General features: G+C 49.1%; 1 protein-coding gene across 3 annotated transcripts in view; it reads left to right on the top strand.

Moving 5' to 3' along the window:
* The first annotated feature begins 1389 nt into the window (after window positions 1-1389).
* CACNA2D2 (calcium voltage-gated channel auxiliary subunit alpha2delta 2) overlaps window positions 1390-16650 on the top strand; it is a 222067-nt gene continuing 206806 nt past the window's right edge. The window contains exon 1 of one of the 3 annotated variants that reach the window (XM_055707046.1): window positions 1390-1755. In XM_055707046.1, coding sequence (XP_055563021.1) covers window positions 1631-1755 — 125 coding nt within the window. In that variant the 5' untranslated portion in view covers window positions 1390-1630. The remainder of the gene's footprint in view (window positions 1756-16650) is intronic. The other 2 variants (XM_055707044.1, XM_055707045.1) reach the window with 2 other exon arrangements.

The following is a 16650-nucleotide window of genomic DNA, read 5'->3' as shown; positions in this document are numbered from 1 at the left end:
AGGTCTGATGTTTTTGCAAGTCCAATTTTCTGGATCCAAATGTGAGTTTTACTGCTGACTTCCAGCATGAATTGGGAAAACAATAGTGTTTCTTTACCCGATTAGAAAAAGAATTCTCTCTGCAAACACCTTGACCTGGAGCCAGTGCATCCAGTCCTTGTTGCTTCCATTTATATCCCAGAGCTCCTCACTGCAGGAAAACTGTGGCATGTCTGGATGTGACGACATAAGTTTGGGCAGCGCTCACAGTGCTCCCGGGAATCAGTCTGGGTCTGTGTCACTCCAAAACGTTTTTTTTTCCCATCAGAAGCAAAGGATGGAAGCAATTCCCTCCATTGGCAGAAGAAAACGCCTCCTGCAAGCCAAGCCACAGAGTCCTTCAGAGGAGCAGCCTCCCTCCATCGAAGTCCCCCTCCCTTCCCAAGGCTTTTGAACCTCAGCACCAGGGTCCAGGCTGCCAGGAGCTCCTGTCCTGCTGCTGTGCCTCGCTGGCTCTGTGGGCAGGACCAGGGGACCTTGGGCTCTTTGACGCACAGTGCGCGCGGCTGTTCCTCCAGAGGTGTGCCTGGCGGCCGGCAGCCTCACCAGCATCGCACCGTCCCCGAGGCCAGCGAGGGCAAAGCAGCGCCTGGCCACGGCAGCCTCGTTTGGGCTGCCCAGCGATGGAACGGGAGAGCACGCGGCCGGTGCCCCAGCCCCTGCCCCTGCCTGTGCCCGTGGGCAACTGCAAGGAGGCTGAGCAGCGCGGGTTCGGATTTTGGGAAGATGAAATTGCACTGCAGATACCCTGAAGCCAGCGCTGCAAAACCCAGGCCTTCCAAAGCCTGGCTGAGAAAGCCCAGTGAATTGGGGCTGTGTTTATTAATTCCGTTATTTTCAGTTTGTAGCCTGCCCTCGTGTCCCACTCAGGACCGCTCCCCCAAGTCACAGCGTGGGTTTAACCCCCCCCCCCTCCCAACCCCCGGCTGCCGGTACTGCCCTGTAGCCCAGCGGAGCCCCCGGCCGCTCCGGCCCCGCAGCCGGGCCCACCGCCGGTAGCCAGGCGGGGAGCGCTCCGCGGGGCAGCACCCGCCGGGATGCGGCGGAGCCCCCAGGACCTGCGATGGCCGGCCCGGAGGCGCTAGCCGCCGCACGGCCCCGGGAGGTGGCGGCGTTCGCCCCCCCCGCCCCCACCCCCGCCGGCGGGGCCTGGGGACAGACCCCGGGGGGGGGAGGGGGAGGGGGGGCGGTCGCGTGCTCGGTGCCCGCCCGCAGCCGGGCGCGCGGGGCCGGGGGCGGCGGGGGCAGCGCGAGGGGCGCGGGGCGGGGCGCATGCGCGGGGCGGCGGGGCCGGAGCGGCGCGGGGGGCCGGCGGGCGGGGGGCGGGCGGGGAGGAGCCGGGCCGGGCCGGGCCGCTGCCTGCCTGCCTATTTGAGGGAAAGTAGCGGTTAGCGGGCGCTCAGTGCCGGGCGCCGCGGAGAGGCAGCGGGTGAGCGGCCGCCGCTCGGTGCCCGCAGCCGCTCGGTGCCCGCAGCCGGCGCGGCGTTGCCCCCCTGCCGAGGACTGCCGCGCTCGTCGCACGAGTGGCGGCTGGGGGACCCGCCCCGCGGGGCCGCCTCTGCCCCTTCCCCGCCGCGCCGTTAATGGAAACATGGCGATGGCGGCTCCGACCGGCAGCGCGGCGCCCGTCGCCCCGGCCCTCTGCGGCCACCTGGCCCTGCTGCTGCTCCTCGCCGCCCCCGCCGTCCACGGCTACAGCTTCCCGCAGCAGCACACGTAAGTGCCGCCGCCCCGGCCGGGGTCCCCGCGGCTCGGCCCGGCCCGGCGTGGTGGCGCATCGCGGGGCCGCCCCGGGGCCTGCGGGGGAGCGGCGGCGGTGGCGGTGGCGGGCGCTGCCGTTTCCCGCGGCCGGGCCGGGCCGTGCTGGATGCGAGCGGGCGCGGCGGTCTCCGCCCGCTCCCTCCGGCCGCCGCAGTGGCGCGGCGAGGAGCGGACCCAAAGTTGCTGGAAAGCACAAACTTCCCGGCGGGGCCGGTGTGCGGGGCGGCTGCGGGAGCGCGGAGGTGGCGGGGGGGGATCAGAGGCGAAAGAGGACTTTTCTCCCCCGCCCCCGTTTCAAGCACACAATACGATACCCACAGCCGGCCGTACGCAGCGGAGTTTGAGCATCAACTAATCCGAGATGGATAGTTCCACAGGCGATCGGAGCTGGGGTCCTTCCTCTCCCTCCCCCTGGACCGACAGGAATCGGCCGCGGTGTAGCCAAAGTCGGAAAGCGGTTCTTTGAGTGAGGGGGCGGGGGGCCAGGGAGCCGCTGCAGGAAAGCATATAAATAGATTTTTGGGGGGGAAGAAAGCGAGCGTTTTGGAAGTTAATGCTTGGGAATATTTGCTAACGCATCGGGCTGTCTCACATGCCATGATAACCCCGAAGCTCTGTTCCCCCTCCACGCGTCCGTGTGAGATCTTGCCGAGATGTATTTTAAGACACTGTCATCTCCGTTATGAAATGCTGAGGTTTGTTGACACAAAACTGAAAAAAATTCCAGACGGTTCAAAGTAAAGGCTGACACCGTGTCCTTACAGCCTGCGTTTCTGAAGGTGGGGGAAAGATTTCAATGACACGGAGTTAATAATAGCAGTGCTGCCCTTAACTTTGTGATGCCCCAGTGGATGTGCACTGCTTTATGTCACGATTTTCTTGTCATTTTTGATCTGCTTAAGAGCAGAAATACATGTTTTATATATATATATATAATGTCATAGGAAGTATTTTTGAAAGCCTTTTAGATTTATGGCTTTGATCTCCAAGTACATTTCTACAGGCATGTAGTCAGGCCTTCAGACAAGGCGGCTTATTGGCAGAAGAAGCAGTGTTGTTTATTTGGGAGAGCTCTAGCTTACCGTGTTAGCATCTGGCTTTGCTGAAGGCACGGCTGTTTGCACTCCTTGTTTATTCAGAAATAGCTCCCATCCAGGCAGATTCTTTCTGGATTCTTTTGGATCGTGCGGCCGTATTTCTGAATATCTTTGACTCTCTGGGAGCCGACAGGTTCCCTTTTCTTGCTGTCACGTAAATAAGGGAAAATTCTTCAGAATAAGACCCTGAGAAATGTCTGCCTACAGGGGGAGGAGAGGAAAGGGAATGTGCCCGTTCTCGTCCAAGTACCACAGCCTTATGGCCTGATCCAGCGTTGCTCTCGCATGAATAATCTTTACTTCCATGAGAATCCCTATAGAAGCGAAGGGAATTATGTATGTGGTGAAGCACAGATAAAGTTTCTGGGATGCTTTTGATATTTCAGCAGCTTTTCAGGGATTGTAAGTTGTTGCTTTCTCCTCTTAAGTTCAGAGTGCAGAGTCGTGTTAAAGAATAAATCTCTTCTGGGTACCGGTCTGCAAGTCAGAATGTCTTTTCTTTCTAACTGCAGAAAGTTTTATAAGAAGGTTCCCATACCAGGAGAGATGTACTTAAGAGAAGTGTATAATTTGTAAATAATGCATTGGTCTTCCCTCACCCGGGCTCATTATTATCTATGTTGTTCTAACAATCTGCACCAGCTCACCAGCTTTTCAGCCAAAGCAGTTTTATTCCAGATAATTTGGTGGAGCTTACTAGGATAGATTTCGTTAGCTTTGTGCTGTCTTATCAGGGTGGGCCTGATCCTGTACTGAGAGAGGAGGCAAGATGAGTAAAAACCAAACCCAGTGGCAAAGATTCATAATTTTGTGCAAATACAAAGGAATGGTCCTGAAAAGGCCACCAGTTCTGGATGTGCCTCTGATGGGAAGTAATGCTGTCTTGCTGCATCTGGAGAAGAGACACAGAAGGGATGTAAGACCTCAGCCTAACCCGGTATCTTCTTGCTCGTTTCATTCCCCTTACGACCTGTTTTGTGAACCTAGAGATGAGTCACGGATGGATATTTGATGATGATGCACAATTGCTGGGCACTAGGTTAATGCTGTAACGTGGGCTGAAATGCCTTGTGAGCTCTGCCCTAGGGCTGCCGTGATTGTTTCTTGGGAAGGAAATATTTAATGGGAGTAGAGAATACAAGGGTAGGTAGCTGGCACCAAGGCTTGAACAATGCTCCTTAATTGACTGTTCCCCCAACCCCTAAGTAGTTACCTCTTCGCACCCATCTTGTTTTTAAAGACACTGGATATAACTTAAATCTTTTTGGAAGGTTTGTCTGGTCAGAAGCTGAGTTGTGCTGAAGAGATGGGCTGCTGAATTCTTCCTGTTACGAGCCAATTTTCTCCTACTTTGGACAATGTGAATGATTCAGAGCATTGATTAGAAACCTTGTTTGTCTTTGGAGGCTTTCTCTGTAAATCACTTAAGTCATCTTTGCTACAGGACTCTCAAAAATGAGGCTGTTTATTTTGGTGTGTGGTTTTTTTGGTTGTTTTTTTTTTTTTTTACGCAGCCCCAGAACTGTTTCATTCTAAAAGGCAGCAGACTGAATGATTAGGATATTTTGCCTAAGGGCAGGAGTAGAAGAAAATAAAGAACTTTTTTTTTTAAGTAAAAAAAAAAATTGGGTTACAATTGTATTCATTATCGTCAGTGATTCTGTGTGTTGATTCTTGGTTCTGTCCCTGATAAATCACTGTTGTTCCACATTATCTCTCTCCTCCCGGGTAGCATGGTTTTAATCATCTTATGCTGAGCTAAGGAAGGCTCGGCTCAGCCAGTTGTCCAAAGGGGAATTTCTCATTGAGATTTAAAAAGCAAAATCCCAGATTGGAACAAACCCATTGGGGCGGGCACGTTAGGTGATATCCACTGACTGACAAAGCTCCTTTTTGGTATGATCACGTACAAGAATGTGCATCTGTGTGGTCAACGGGATTAATGCCTGTGGAAGGAAACACTGTTGGTTGCAGTTAATTTTTCTTTTAAATAGTACACAGAGGGATTCCAGTGGCAGCGTGGTAACAACCTCTGCTTGAATTTCTGGGAGATTTGGCGTTAGGTGATTGAAAGCCTGGTCAGTCAGGAGAGTCCAGCACCTGTATTGCTGTTGTCTCCCATTAGTGGGGGTTGTACGCACGTGAGTGCTGGAGAATGTGGCTGGCAGCACCGCCGCCTGGGAGCAGAACAAACCCCCTCCTCACTTTGCAGAAAGGCTTTTTGTCACTTGGACTTGAAAGAAAATTGCCATCTGCTAGAGGGTGGCGATCCATTTGCTTCTTGTGAGGAAGCAGGTGTGCGCAGAATTGCTGTGTGTCTGCTGGTGAGGCTTGGCTTTGCTGCTGCTCTGCAGGGCATATCTGACCAGTCAGCCAGCAGAGAAAGGGATGTCTGCAGGGGAAGGGACCAGCCTGGGAACCAGAGTCTGGTCCTGCCTCTCCAGTGTGAGGTATAATGCTTGTCAGATGCAGACAGTAGTTTTGGGCAGCCAGCTGGCAGTGTTACTGGTGTTCCTGTTGGATAGTGAGCAGTGAAGGTTCCTGCCGGGAGCAATAAGGCCTAATAGGTGCCCGTCACCACTGGAAGGTGGGCTTCAGGCTGCCTCTGCCAAATTAATAGCTTCCTTGTAGCAGGTTTTGATTTGTACTTGTGTCATTTCAGCCCAAATGAGGTTAATGATACTGGTAGTGATGGCAGATCTGGGCTGGCAGGGCTTGAAATAACTAACTCCGTTAGGACTGGATGCTTTAGGGTTTGCAGGATGCCATAGAGGAAGCTCCTTCTCTTGTTCTACTGCCCACCAGCTATGCAGTCACAAAATCTCTTCCAGTTGTGGTTGTGATGCTTGGAAAGGGAACTTGTCTGGAAAGGAGCAGAGAAGTGGGGACATGGCCCTGCTTGTCTTCTGCTACGCTCGGCTGAGCAGAAGCGGCTCCTTGGGAGAACAGTCTACCCCAGTGAGTGCCTGACAGGTAATGTCGCTCCATCTCTGAGGGCTGAGCAGCCTGAGAGCTTGTACCTAGTGGGGGCACAGACACCCAGTGTCTCTGCGACAGCCCCATGTGGGCTGCCCATCAGTGGCAGAATCCACTTTGGGGTGCACAGAGGCACGCTCAACTGCCCAGAGGTAAAAGAACAGTCCCAGGGAGAGGAACAAATGTTTTTAAAAACAATTTGCAGTATTTCCTTGGCATTTAAATTTTTCTTTCTCCATTCCTGTTACTGTTCCTGAGTGCTTCTGCACAGGTCTCACGTGGGGAAGGGGCAGGCATTGCAGAGCAGGGCATTACTGCTTTCTTGCCTGTCCTTGTGATACCCCAGCACCATACCCTGCCTGCAGTGATCCCCTTCAAGTTTGTGGTTTCAGGAGCTCAATTTTTTTTTCAATTGCATACATTGAAAAATTGTTAATTTAAATTCTCTTGAGAGATTGTGTGTGGGTTCCCACTGGATTCAATAAGGCTCCTGCACATAGACCTGAGGGTAGAAATGGGGTCATACTTGGTGTTTAACGGGCGTAGTTCAGGTGCTTCGCTGTAAAGTAGTTTTGTGTCTGTTGTATACGTGTGTGCAACAGCCCCTTAAAAGCTGAAGGTGGTTGCATAGGGTCTAAATGGAAACCTGAAAATTTATCCCTGAGTGAGCTTCCTGGTGTTCAGCTTCAAAAGCCATCAGAAAGGCTCTTGAGGGCCTAAGTGCTGGGGAATCTGCACGCTATAATATTGTACATGTGCACAAACCGTACAATTTAGACAATGCTTTTTTCAGCCAATGAATTACTTAAAGTGGGATGAAATAAGGGAAAAAGTCTTTACCAAGCAAAATACTTGAGTGTAATATTCAGCAAGAAAGGACAGTATCTGAATGTTTTGATATTTCCTTTTCCAGGACCCTCTAGTAAGCAAAATGTGTTTTGTTAGCAACATTATTTTTTCCTTTTTGGGCTGTTGGTAGTATTTTGTTGTTTTAGAGCTGTTCCTGTAATCTCGCCTGCATCCTCAAGTTTATTATTGCTGGGTTGCATGGGGAATGGGGTTGTACAAACTGTTGTTACCGGGGCGTTGGTTTGTATCAATAAGCTATTGGCATGGATTCCTTTGGGCTGAACCATTTGATCTTTCAGAGAACAGACGTGGATTTTTGTCATAACTTTGACAGTTGTCCTACGACCCTTGTCATTCTGTCTTGGCCATTATCTTTTGGTTATAAACATCATAAGAACTAAAAAGTGTTTACCCAGACCAGAGGATTAATTCTTCCGCTGTGAACCGAAGTGTTTCTCGCATTGACTGACGAGTGAGCGATCTGGACGTTTAGCCAGACCAGCCTGTGAGGGGTGAAAGGGCAGCAGGGCAAGAGACACATGGATCTGAATGGCAGTCAGGCCAAACAAAGGTGCATGCTCTGTGGTTTCTGTATATATTAATTAACTCTGCCCAAGGCCGTTCCTCCTGCCTGTGATGAGGCTGCCCTGCCGCCTCCCCGTAAGCTGCTTCCCAGGCTGGTGGGGACAGCGCAGGGGGTGCTGTGCAGGGCCACCTGAGGCTGCCTTCCAGGGGGACCGGGATCAGGCGCCTCCCTCGCTTCTAGTGGAGGCTGAGAGCTCCAGAGGAGGTAATTGCTGATAGCAATCAGATTGGGTGCTAAATAGGGATATAAACCATTTAGTGCAATAGCTCTGATGATGATAAAGCCTTGGACGCAGTTGCCAAAACAGAAGTAGAGTTTGCATATTTCTAATGAGCCAAGTGCCATTGTGCAGTAACACCACTGAAGTGTGTGGAGTTAAACCCTAGAAGTAGAGCATGCAGCATGATTTTTAGCTCTGATTTGTGTCAAAAATCCCCAAAATTCTTGCAGTGAAAAGGAGACCTTTAATAAGAATGAGTCTCCTGCCCCTTGGCCATGGTCCTTCTTTCTTTGCCCACTGAGTGTGGGAATGATGCTGCTCTCTCCGTGGACCAGGCTGGAGCTGCTGTTCCACCAGTGGAGATCTGTTACAAATCTGTGGAAGTCCCGGGCAGACTTTGGATTTCCTTCAGTCCTGCTGATGCCAGAACTGTTCTGCTACCCTGTCCTGTACGACACTTAGGGAATTCATGAATCAATATGGGTTGTGCCTACAGTAAGCGTGTGTTTCACTGTGATAGAAAACCCAGAGTGACGGATTGCAAAAGGCACGTTCATTTACCTGACAAAGGTTGTCTCTCTTGAATTATTTATGAGGCTTCACAGCATGCTAGTAAATTTTGTAAAAGCAATGGAGTCCTGGTAATGTGAGCTTTTTCGCTGCAGCTTCCCTAGTAGAGTTTTGCTGAGAAGGTACAGGAGGTGGGGGATGGTGGAGGAGGAGGAAGAAATAGGCAACAAGTGGAGAGATGGAGAAAGACTGCTGTTTTCACATGCAAAAGATGAGGTGTGCAGAGCAATGAAGTGCGAATTAGTTAGATCGTGCAGTGCATTGGAGCAAAAATCTGTGTAGTGTTAGAAAGCAACTTATGCTGTAGGGAAGGGAGGGGGGAGGAAGATGTGGAGTACAGATACAAGGACGGAGAAGGGTGAAAATCCCATGACCAGAATATGGGCAGTTTCCCATCTGTAGGAACGTTATTTTCAGGGGTAGTTTCTTTAAACCGTGTGCTCGTTATGGTGAGGTTTTCTTATCTGGGTTCCACTAAATGAAGGGTCAGGCTGGAGTTGGCCAGGCTTTTCTGTGTGGCATTAGGCAACTGGAAGGCTTGCAAGCGTGCAGAGCGTGTGGCTGTGGGCCGGAGGGGTTTGCTCAGGATAACCTGGAAGATGCATGGCCTGCAGGAGCACGAAGTCAGTGTTACCTGGTAGGGAGAGTGAGGGCAGTAAGAACCTGAGTCCTGGCAGCAGCGTGCTGGCTTGCTGCTCCCTGCTGGAACACCACCTCAGAACTAGGAATGAGCGATGCGGCAGGCACAGCACAGGTTTGTGGGGGAGCTGCCACTGCGTGCCTGGTTTGTTGGTAACTAGAGCCTTCCCCATGCTTCCAGGCTTCCCAGCGTCTTGGCCTTCCAAGTGCAAACAAAGTTACCCCTGAAACTGTTAAACTGGTGGAAAGAGTTGGGAAAGTGTTGTATCCATCTCCACTGAAGTGACAAATGAGGATATGATTCTCCTTATAAATACCAATGCATACCATAAATACCAACTCATAGCAGAGCTGGGTCCTGAAACTTGTCACAAGCTGCTAGTCTGGTTTATGGTCAGGCTCTGCTTCTTCTCCAGTGGGCACTTCATAGTCTTTTGTCCAGAAGAATCTCGTATCTAATGTCTGAGATCACTCCCATGTATTCTCCAAATGAGAAAACAAAACAAGGACCATGTTTCTAAATATTTTTCAGAGCTGACCTTGTATAAGCCACTTTACGCTTCAAAAATTTATAAAGCTCTCACTGATTTAGTTTCGTTGGAATAAGAGATATTCTTTTATTTGGATTCTCTTATCAATTAAATTTCATGTAATAATATCTCTGTATTGTGTCCAATGAACACTTTCTGTACAGTCTGACGCAGTGAGGGTCTGACGCAGTGAGGGTCATGAATGCAGTGCCTTGTTTGCATTTCTAATGTATGGTGGGTTTCACAGTCAGATTTTTGGCAGCTGTGACATGGATCCCAAAAGAGAGACAGGCTTAAGCCAAGCAAAGCGCCTAATATTCAGCTTTATCAGGTGTTGAAGATTGAGTCAGATTCTGGGTCGTGAGTGGTTGAACGTCTTTTTATTGCTCCATAACAAACTCAGTAGACCCAGGAGGAGCCAAAGCACCATTTCCTCGTGTCTGAGGTAGTCTTATAAATTAGAGGTTTCTACTAAGCATTGACTGTAGTGTCACATTGATCAGTGGAGGGGGAAAAGTGTTGTGTGGGCTCAGGCCCTCTGCAGGGGGAGGGATGCCCATTGCTCAGGTAAAAGTAAACCTTCTGCAGCAGTGTGTCATGCATACCTGGGGAAAAAAGGGTGGAAGAAACAGCATTTAATTATTCAAGACTTGCAAGCTGAAAAGGGTTTCAGGACAGTGAGCTAGGCATGCATTGAAGCTTTGTGGGCACTCTGCTTCGCCTCCTCCCCTGCCTGCTCTGGGAAGGAGGTTAGAAGATTACATGAGTGTGTGGGGAAAAAAAGAATCAATATTTTTCTCTTTGTGAAGCTCTTAGTTTTTATTTATTCTGGTTTTGTTTGCTGGGAAGTCTTAGTAACTGTTGATCAGTGACCAAATTGATGACATTATTTTGCCTCCCACAGAATGGCAGCACTTTTAAGAGCACAGACTGAAAGACCACTAGCCCCCAAGGGACCGTCTCTGTGCACAGGCAGGGATGCTGTCATGCCCCTCCTTGGCTGCGTACTGTAGGACTGCTTGTGATTGAGCCATTCTTCCTGGCCTATGGTTTGTTACAATGCAGGAGAATTTGCCTTTGTCAGTCTTGCATACTGTACTCTGCTACAGCTATGTTAGGTTTAAAAGCTGAGAAACATCAAAAAGTTTTTCAAGACACTGGGACAAATTCATCCCTGATGTAAGGATGCTGTGGGATTATGCTAGCGATCACTTTCAGGCCTTTGTCTTTTAACTTTTAAATATGGTGGTGGTCGTGGTTGCTTCTGATGTGGTTTTTATTGTGAGGTGGAGAAAAGAAATGCATCTAACACATCGACTATCTGCTCGTGCTTTGGTCCCAGTTTCTAAATAACCCCATTTAGCACCTGCTCGCCTGTTTGACCTGGCAACAAAAATGTTGTGTTGGCATTTCTGACATCAATACCGCCTTTTTACCCATCATCTTAAGGCTAAATTGAACCCTTCTGTGTCACTTGTTCCTCTGCTATCTTTATTTGTTTTGATCTAGCCTTTATTTTACAGAAAAATCTTAACCAGCTCTGTCTATTTCCTGCTAGGGGCTGGGGCTCTTTTTCGTGGGAAGTGGCTCATTCCACAGGTGAGCCTCGTACCCTCAGCTTCCCCCTGCTTCCCGGTGCTCCCTGCCCGGGCACGAAGATGGAGCAGCTGGGTGCGAAAGGGATCTGACTGCCGAGTCTTGGCACGAGGTCTCACTTCACCGTTGTGGCTGCTGAGCGAGCTCGTACCTTTTTGCCCTCTTGCAGCCCTGTCCTGACAGCCTTGCTGGTGCCGTGTTTGCTGGAGCCGGCACACAGCATTCCCGAGCTGGAGGTGAGGCTGCATCCCGAGGCTGGTGCTCTGCATGGAGCCGTGCCTGTGGCAGCGCTGGTGTGCAGGGTCGTCTTTTCCTTTTCCTGCCTTTCTTCTCTTGACAATACTCCAAGTATTGTGCTGAAAGCATTGCTGGTTTGTGTAGTTTATGAATGTGATTATGTGTGCTGAAAGTGGCATTTTTCATTTTATAAGGGCCACTTGCCAGAGAGTCACCGAAGAAGTGACATTTATTAATGGAGCACATAGCCACCTTCTCATCGGGAAGTGACTGCCAGACCATCCTGTTCTCTGGAGTTCTGCTGGCTGGTGGAAGAGTAGGTTTGCCACTTGCCAGGAAAAAAAAAAAAAAAGTGGTATTCTTATGGTAGCTTGCATAATAGCTGACTTTCATTCTTAGTTAAGTCTACTTTTTGCTGTGTTTGTGCCATTTCACTGATTATTAGATTCCACAGGGTAGCATGAGGGTTCTTGTATGTGAAGCTTCTTCCAGAGAAAACCAAGCAGCTGCAGAAATGAAAGGTTTAGTAAATGGTACCTCTCCCTCTGGAAGAATATCAGAGTGATTGCAGTGCGGTGGTGGTGAGCTGCAAAGGGATCTGCTGTGGGTGAGGTGCTCCAGCTGTAGCATTACCTGAGGACCATGATGGGGTCACAAGTAATGCATATACCTGCAGTTTCTCTACTTAACAGTGTATGCCCCTTGTTGGATGAAGAATTCCTGTGCAAAGCCTAGTGCTTCGGGGGCTGGGTGGAACTGGTGGTGAGAGTGGTCAGTTTGCGGGACTGGGTGAGCTGCAGTTTGTGGTGAGATTCTGATGTTTGTGAAGTTCATCACACCCCCAAGTCCAGATCCCACAACCAAAGCAAGGACTGTTCCAGATATATGGTGGGGTTTTTTTTGGTCTAGTTTTCCACACAAAACTAATCTTGCTTCCTCATTTGGCTTGGCTAGGATACAATATTTATTACGATGTCACTCCTAATACTATTTTTTTTTCTACCACTATGATACTGAGGTTTGGTATTTGTCTTCCAGTAGTTTCTGAATAGCGCAGTGCTTGCATTACTGGCAGTGATACATAGTTAATCCTGAGCAGGGATAGCTGTGAGGAGTCCAGACAGACTTCAGCCCTTGGTGGCACGCATGGGAATGAGGAAACCAGCTTGGACATTGTTGTTTGTTTAAAATTGATTCTGTGTTAATCTTGCTGCGATACCACAGCTTCTGGCAGTGTGTGGGGTAGATCCTTGTGGCTGAGAATGAGGGCTGGTTCTCACTTTGGAAGAGTCTCTGCAAAGGTCTTGTCTTACCCCTTTGCTCTGAGGAATTTTACACGGAGGAATTTGGCCCATTTTTCCATGGCCAGGCCTACCTTCCAGGTGTTCTTATCCCCAATTGATCTTCTGGCCTACTTTCTGTCCACTGTGCTGTAAAAGGTGACCAACCTGTCAGTCTTGACTGGAATCAGGACCAAAGATTGTGTGCCTCAGCCTTGTTCCCTTGGAAGAGTAATTCTTTCATGGTGCCTTTGGGATTGTCCCCCCTCCCCACTGGAGGATGACTGTTGTCCTGTTCTCCATCTTCCACTCCTTATAGTGTTTTTTTTTGCATGCACTTTGTAATAACACTTGCACTTCCCTATTGATCATTTTGCTGATTAAACTAAGGCCTCAGACTCCAATATGTTAGCAGCAGAGCAGGAAATGCAGCCCAAAGCACATAATTCCTCGTCCTCTGTTCCTCCAAATGGGCCCACGTTCTTCGTTTTGGGATAAATGTTTCTTCTGCTACATACTAACAAGTCCATCAGATTCAACTGCAAGAACAGAAATGTGGCCAGGAGGGTTTGGACTCCAGGAACAGTATCGGTCCCTTTCTTCAGTGTTGGGAGAGTGGGAACTTCCTTGTGGATTAAAAGCTTCTCTGAAGGTCACCACTCTCTGGCAGATGCCTGGACATCAAAGCCTGGGCAGTGCTGTTCTCTGTACAGTTAGGCGGAGGGCGAGAGGGCTTGCTGCCAAGTGCTTAACAAGCTCAGCACTGGGCTATTGCAAATTAAATGGGTGCCCTCTGCTGCATAAGCCCTATGTTGGCTGCTTGTGCTGTGTAAGTTACAGCCAGGCACTTTTCCCAAGAAATGCTCTTTTCAAAATTGCACTTCTGTGCTGATGATGCAGTCATTTAGAATTGGCTCTCTTGTGCTCATTGCCTCCTTGTGGCTCACCAGTGGGACCAGTTACTGGGGGAACTGCAAGGCAGGAGCTCCTCACCATCCCTCTGACGTTTATCCCCTCAGATGGTACCTGAGATACCATCTGAACATTTCCCACTCCCTTCGTGTGTCTCGGAGAGAAATTCTAGAGGCCATTAAGCTGGGTAATTTACATGCTTCTTGAGCCTGTGCCTAGGGAAATATATTTCACAGGTAATTTCAAATCTCTTGGCGTGTGGAAGAAGTCATTATTCTAAATAGAAAGGGGCTGGTGATGTCACAGGCCCCATTGAGAGGACCACATTAGAGACTGGGATTTTTCTCTTACAGAAAAGTCTGAGGCATTCTATTCATAGGTGTTTGGGATGTCAGGTGGTTTTGGTTTTAATGCTGATACTCATTTAGAAAAGCAGAAGAGAGAATTATCTTGTCATCATAGTTTTCAGCTACATGTGAGCATATTGTGTGTGAGAGCTGGGGGGAGACCTGCTGTGGGGTGTCCGTAGGTGTGCGGGTGTCCGGCTGTGGTGGTGGCTGGCTGCCGAGGGTGAGCACCGCACCAGGCATCGGGAGGTCGAGTTGCAGTTCTGAGTCCGCCCCCAAAACTCTGGGTTGGACACTACTGCTTCACATTTGTAGACCCATTCTCCCCTCCTGAAAATATTTCAGGTTTGACAGTTTCATGTTGATTGGTGCCTTCAAAGCCATGTTTGATGGGCCGTTGCATGATCTGTGCTTTAACTGTGGTATTGCAGTAGTGAGGGGATGCGGGCAGCAAGTACAGTAATTGTGAAGCAAGGCAGCGGGTGCACTGCCGGCTTTTTAGCTTGAGGTGTCCGGTGAGGAAAGTGACACATCTGTGCTTAGGCTTCAGCAGGGTTTTCTAGGGACCCTCCCCTTCGGAAAGGGGAGATAGCCTCTTGCAGAGGATTTTTTTTCTTGCAGCAGGGGGATCGCCTAAGGTGCTTGGCATAGCATCCTAGTTCCTAAAGGTGCTCCAGCACAGCATCCTCCTTCCACAGGGTCCTCCAGGACAAGGAGGTACATAATTTCTGGTGTGAAAATCTGGCTACAGCTGGAGATGGGGAAACTGAGCCTGATGGACCAACATCCTGAGCACATATAGCAAATCCAGTAGTACATTCTGAGTATTTCCAGTGTGGTTCAGTCTCCCCATTTCAATAGGCTTGTATCCTCTTCAAAGGAGAGGTTGTGTATATGCTTTTTTTCTCTTTGGAGGGAGCAGTGTTTGTCCCAGCTGATTGGGAAGACGGAGGGAGGAGGTGACCTGTGAAAGCTGCTGGTTTCATCCCTGTTGCCCTGAGTAATGCAGCAGCACTGGAACAAAAATCAAACGGGGCTTCATGCTTTTGTTGTCCCTGCCTTGGAGCATGTCTGGATGCCACCTTACAGCAGGAGAGGTCTTGCAGACAGCTTTTAGATGTGTATCACAAAGTAGTGAGGTAATGGCATAAAATGCAGTAAACTATTATTTGGGTTTTTTAATGCTCTCCACCCCCACCCCTTTTTTCTTTCATTGCTGAAAGGGACTAATACAATGAAGAGCTTCTGCAAATGAAGGTGACTGCATGTGAAATGACAGGGTACTGGGTGTTTGGCTGGTGAGAGATGCAATGAGTGAGCATCGCTAAGTGCTTTATAATAACAATGATTACAATACTCTCTTAGAAGCCAGGAATCTTTCAGGTAGGGGGATGGTGGGGAGAGGGGTTGTTTAAGATGGGGGATTTAACTAGATAGACATCTAGTGACAGTGACGCCCAGAAAGCCCTTGAGGAATGTTGCATATGATGCTGTGAGAGGCTGCTCCAAAAAACCGAGGAAATTTGGTATAACACAGTTAGAGGCTGAAGAAAATGGCAATGGATGCCCCTCAATAGCAGGAGGTCTTTGTGGGAGAGGTTAATGATATCTTTTCTTGGTAAGAAGAGAAGTTGTAAGCACAATCTCGCAGAGGTCTGACTGGACAGTAGACCTCTATTAGACTCTTTTAATATGGCTCGTGTTTTAGTGATCAGATTAATCATTGTGTGCCTAGTCTGTTTCTGATCGGCTGAAATCTGCAGTGGGAAGGGTGGATGCTGAGAGCAGTCCTCTGCTGTCCCGTGGCTAGTGGGAGTTACCCCAGTGTACCGTTTTCAGCTTGGCCATGTTTGTGTTTTGCTGCACCTCTCCACAGCAGCACGCCTCGGCTGGCAGCAGCATTATTGATGGAGTACCTTGCATGAGCAAGAGCGTGTTGGGAAGCTTTTTCTTGCTGGGGGCTCTGATCAGTCCTTTATTTCCTACTTGCCACTACAGCATAACATCTCTCCCTCACCCTTTCAAAACTCCATTACAGCCATCAGGATGTGCCATTCCTTTATCATGCTTTGCCCCTTATCTTGATCAGACTCTTTATGCAAATGACCCAAGAAAGGGGAGCTGTTTTGCTCTGTCCAGTATCTTACTACTTGCATAGCCAGGAGGTGGTGGTTGTAAACTATCCAAAAGTCTTGCAGAAGCCTGCATCTGCTTGAGTAGTCCTGCTGTTGCTCAGCAATGATGGAAGTGCATGGGACAACTCCTAGCATCTAATCACAAAGCTGTTTGCATATGCTTTAGATGACAGATATAGAAACACTACCCGAAGTGTCATCTTCCAGCTATCTAGCCTGATTACTCAAGTGACAGCTTCCCTGTTTCTCCAGGTTGTAAAAAAAAAAAAAAAAAAAAAAATATAAAAAAAGCTCTCCCATCTCCGACCAACAGTGCAGATCCTGCAAGGTGTGGCTGTTTTGTCTTCTGGGGTGCTTCAGCCTTCCATCTGGTGATGAGGATTTACTGGAATGAACAAGATGCAACAAGCTATCCAACTTTTGTCTAGCTCCCAAGAGACTAATGAATTATACACAGAATAAACAAATAACCTGATGTGTCTGTCATTATATCATAAAGGACTTTAATAATTCATGCAGCTTGCAAAATCCTTACTAAGACCTACCCTCTGTAACCTTATCTTTGCTGTGGGGGATGGGATCTCTTCAGCCTCCACTCAGATTGCATCTGTAAAACAGAAGGAGTCGGCGAAGAGGAAGGTTTTATCATAAAACTTTGTCTGTATAATGGGTTGCAAAGCAATGTGCAAGAGTTATCAGCCATCGGGGTCTCAAGGGGTGCTGAAAATGACAAGTGGCTGCACCGGGTGAAATTTATGCAGGTAGTGTGCTTCATAAAACTGACATCTATTCACTTATTTATCAATTCATTGTGTTTCAAGTCCAGATTTGTGACAGGCTTTGAGATCAGGAGCCCAGTTCTAATCACATGCAATG

This window comes from Falco cherrug, chromosome 4, assembly GCF_023634085.1.
Source record: "Falco cherrug isolate bFalChe1 chromosome 4, bFalChe1.pri, whole genome shotgun sequence".
Taxonomy (NCBI): domain Eukaryota; kingdom Metazoa; phylum Chordata; class Aves; order Falconiformes; family Falconidae; genus Falco; species Falco cherrug.
This window is presented reverse-complemented; position numbering and strand designations above follow the sequence as displayed.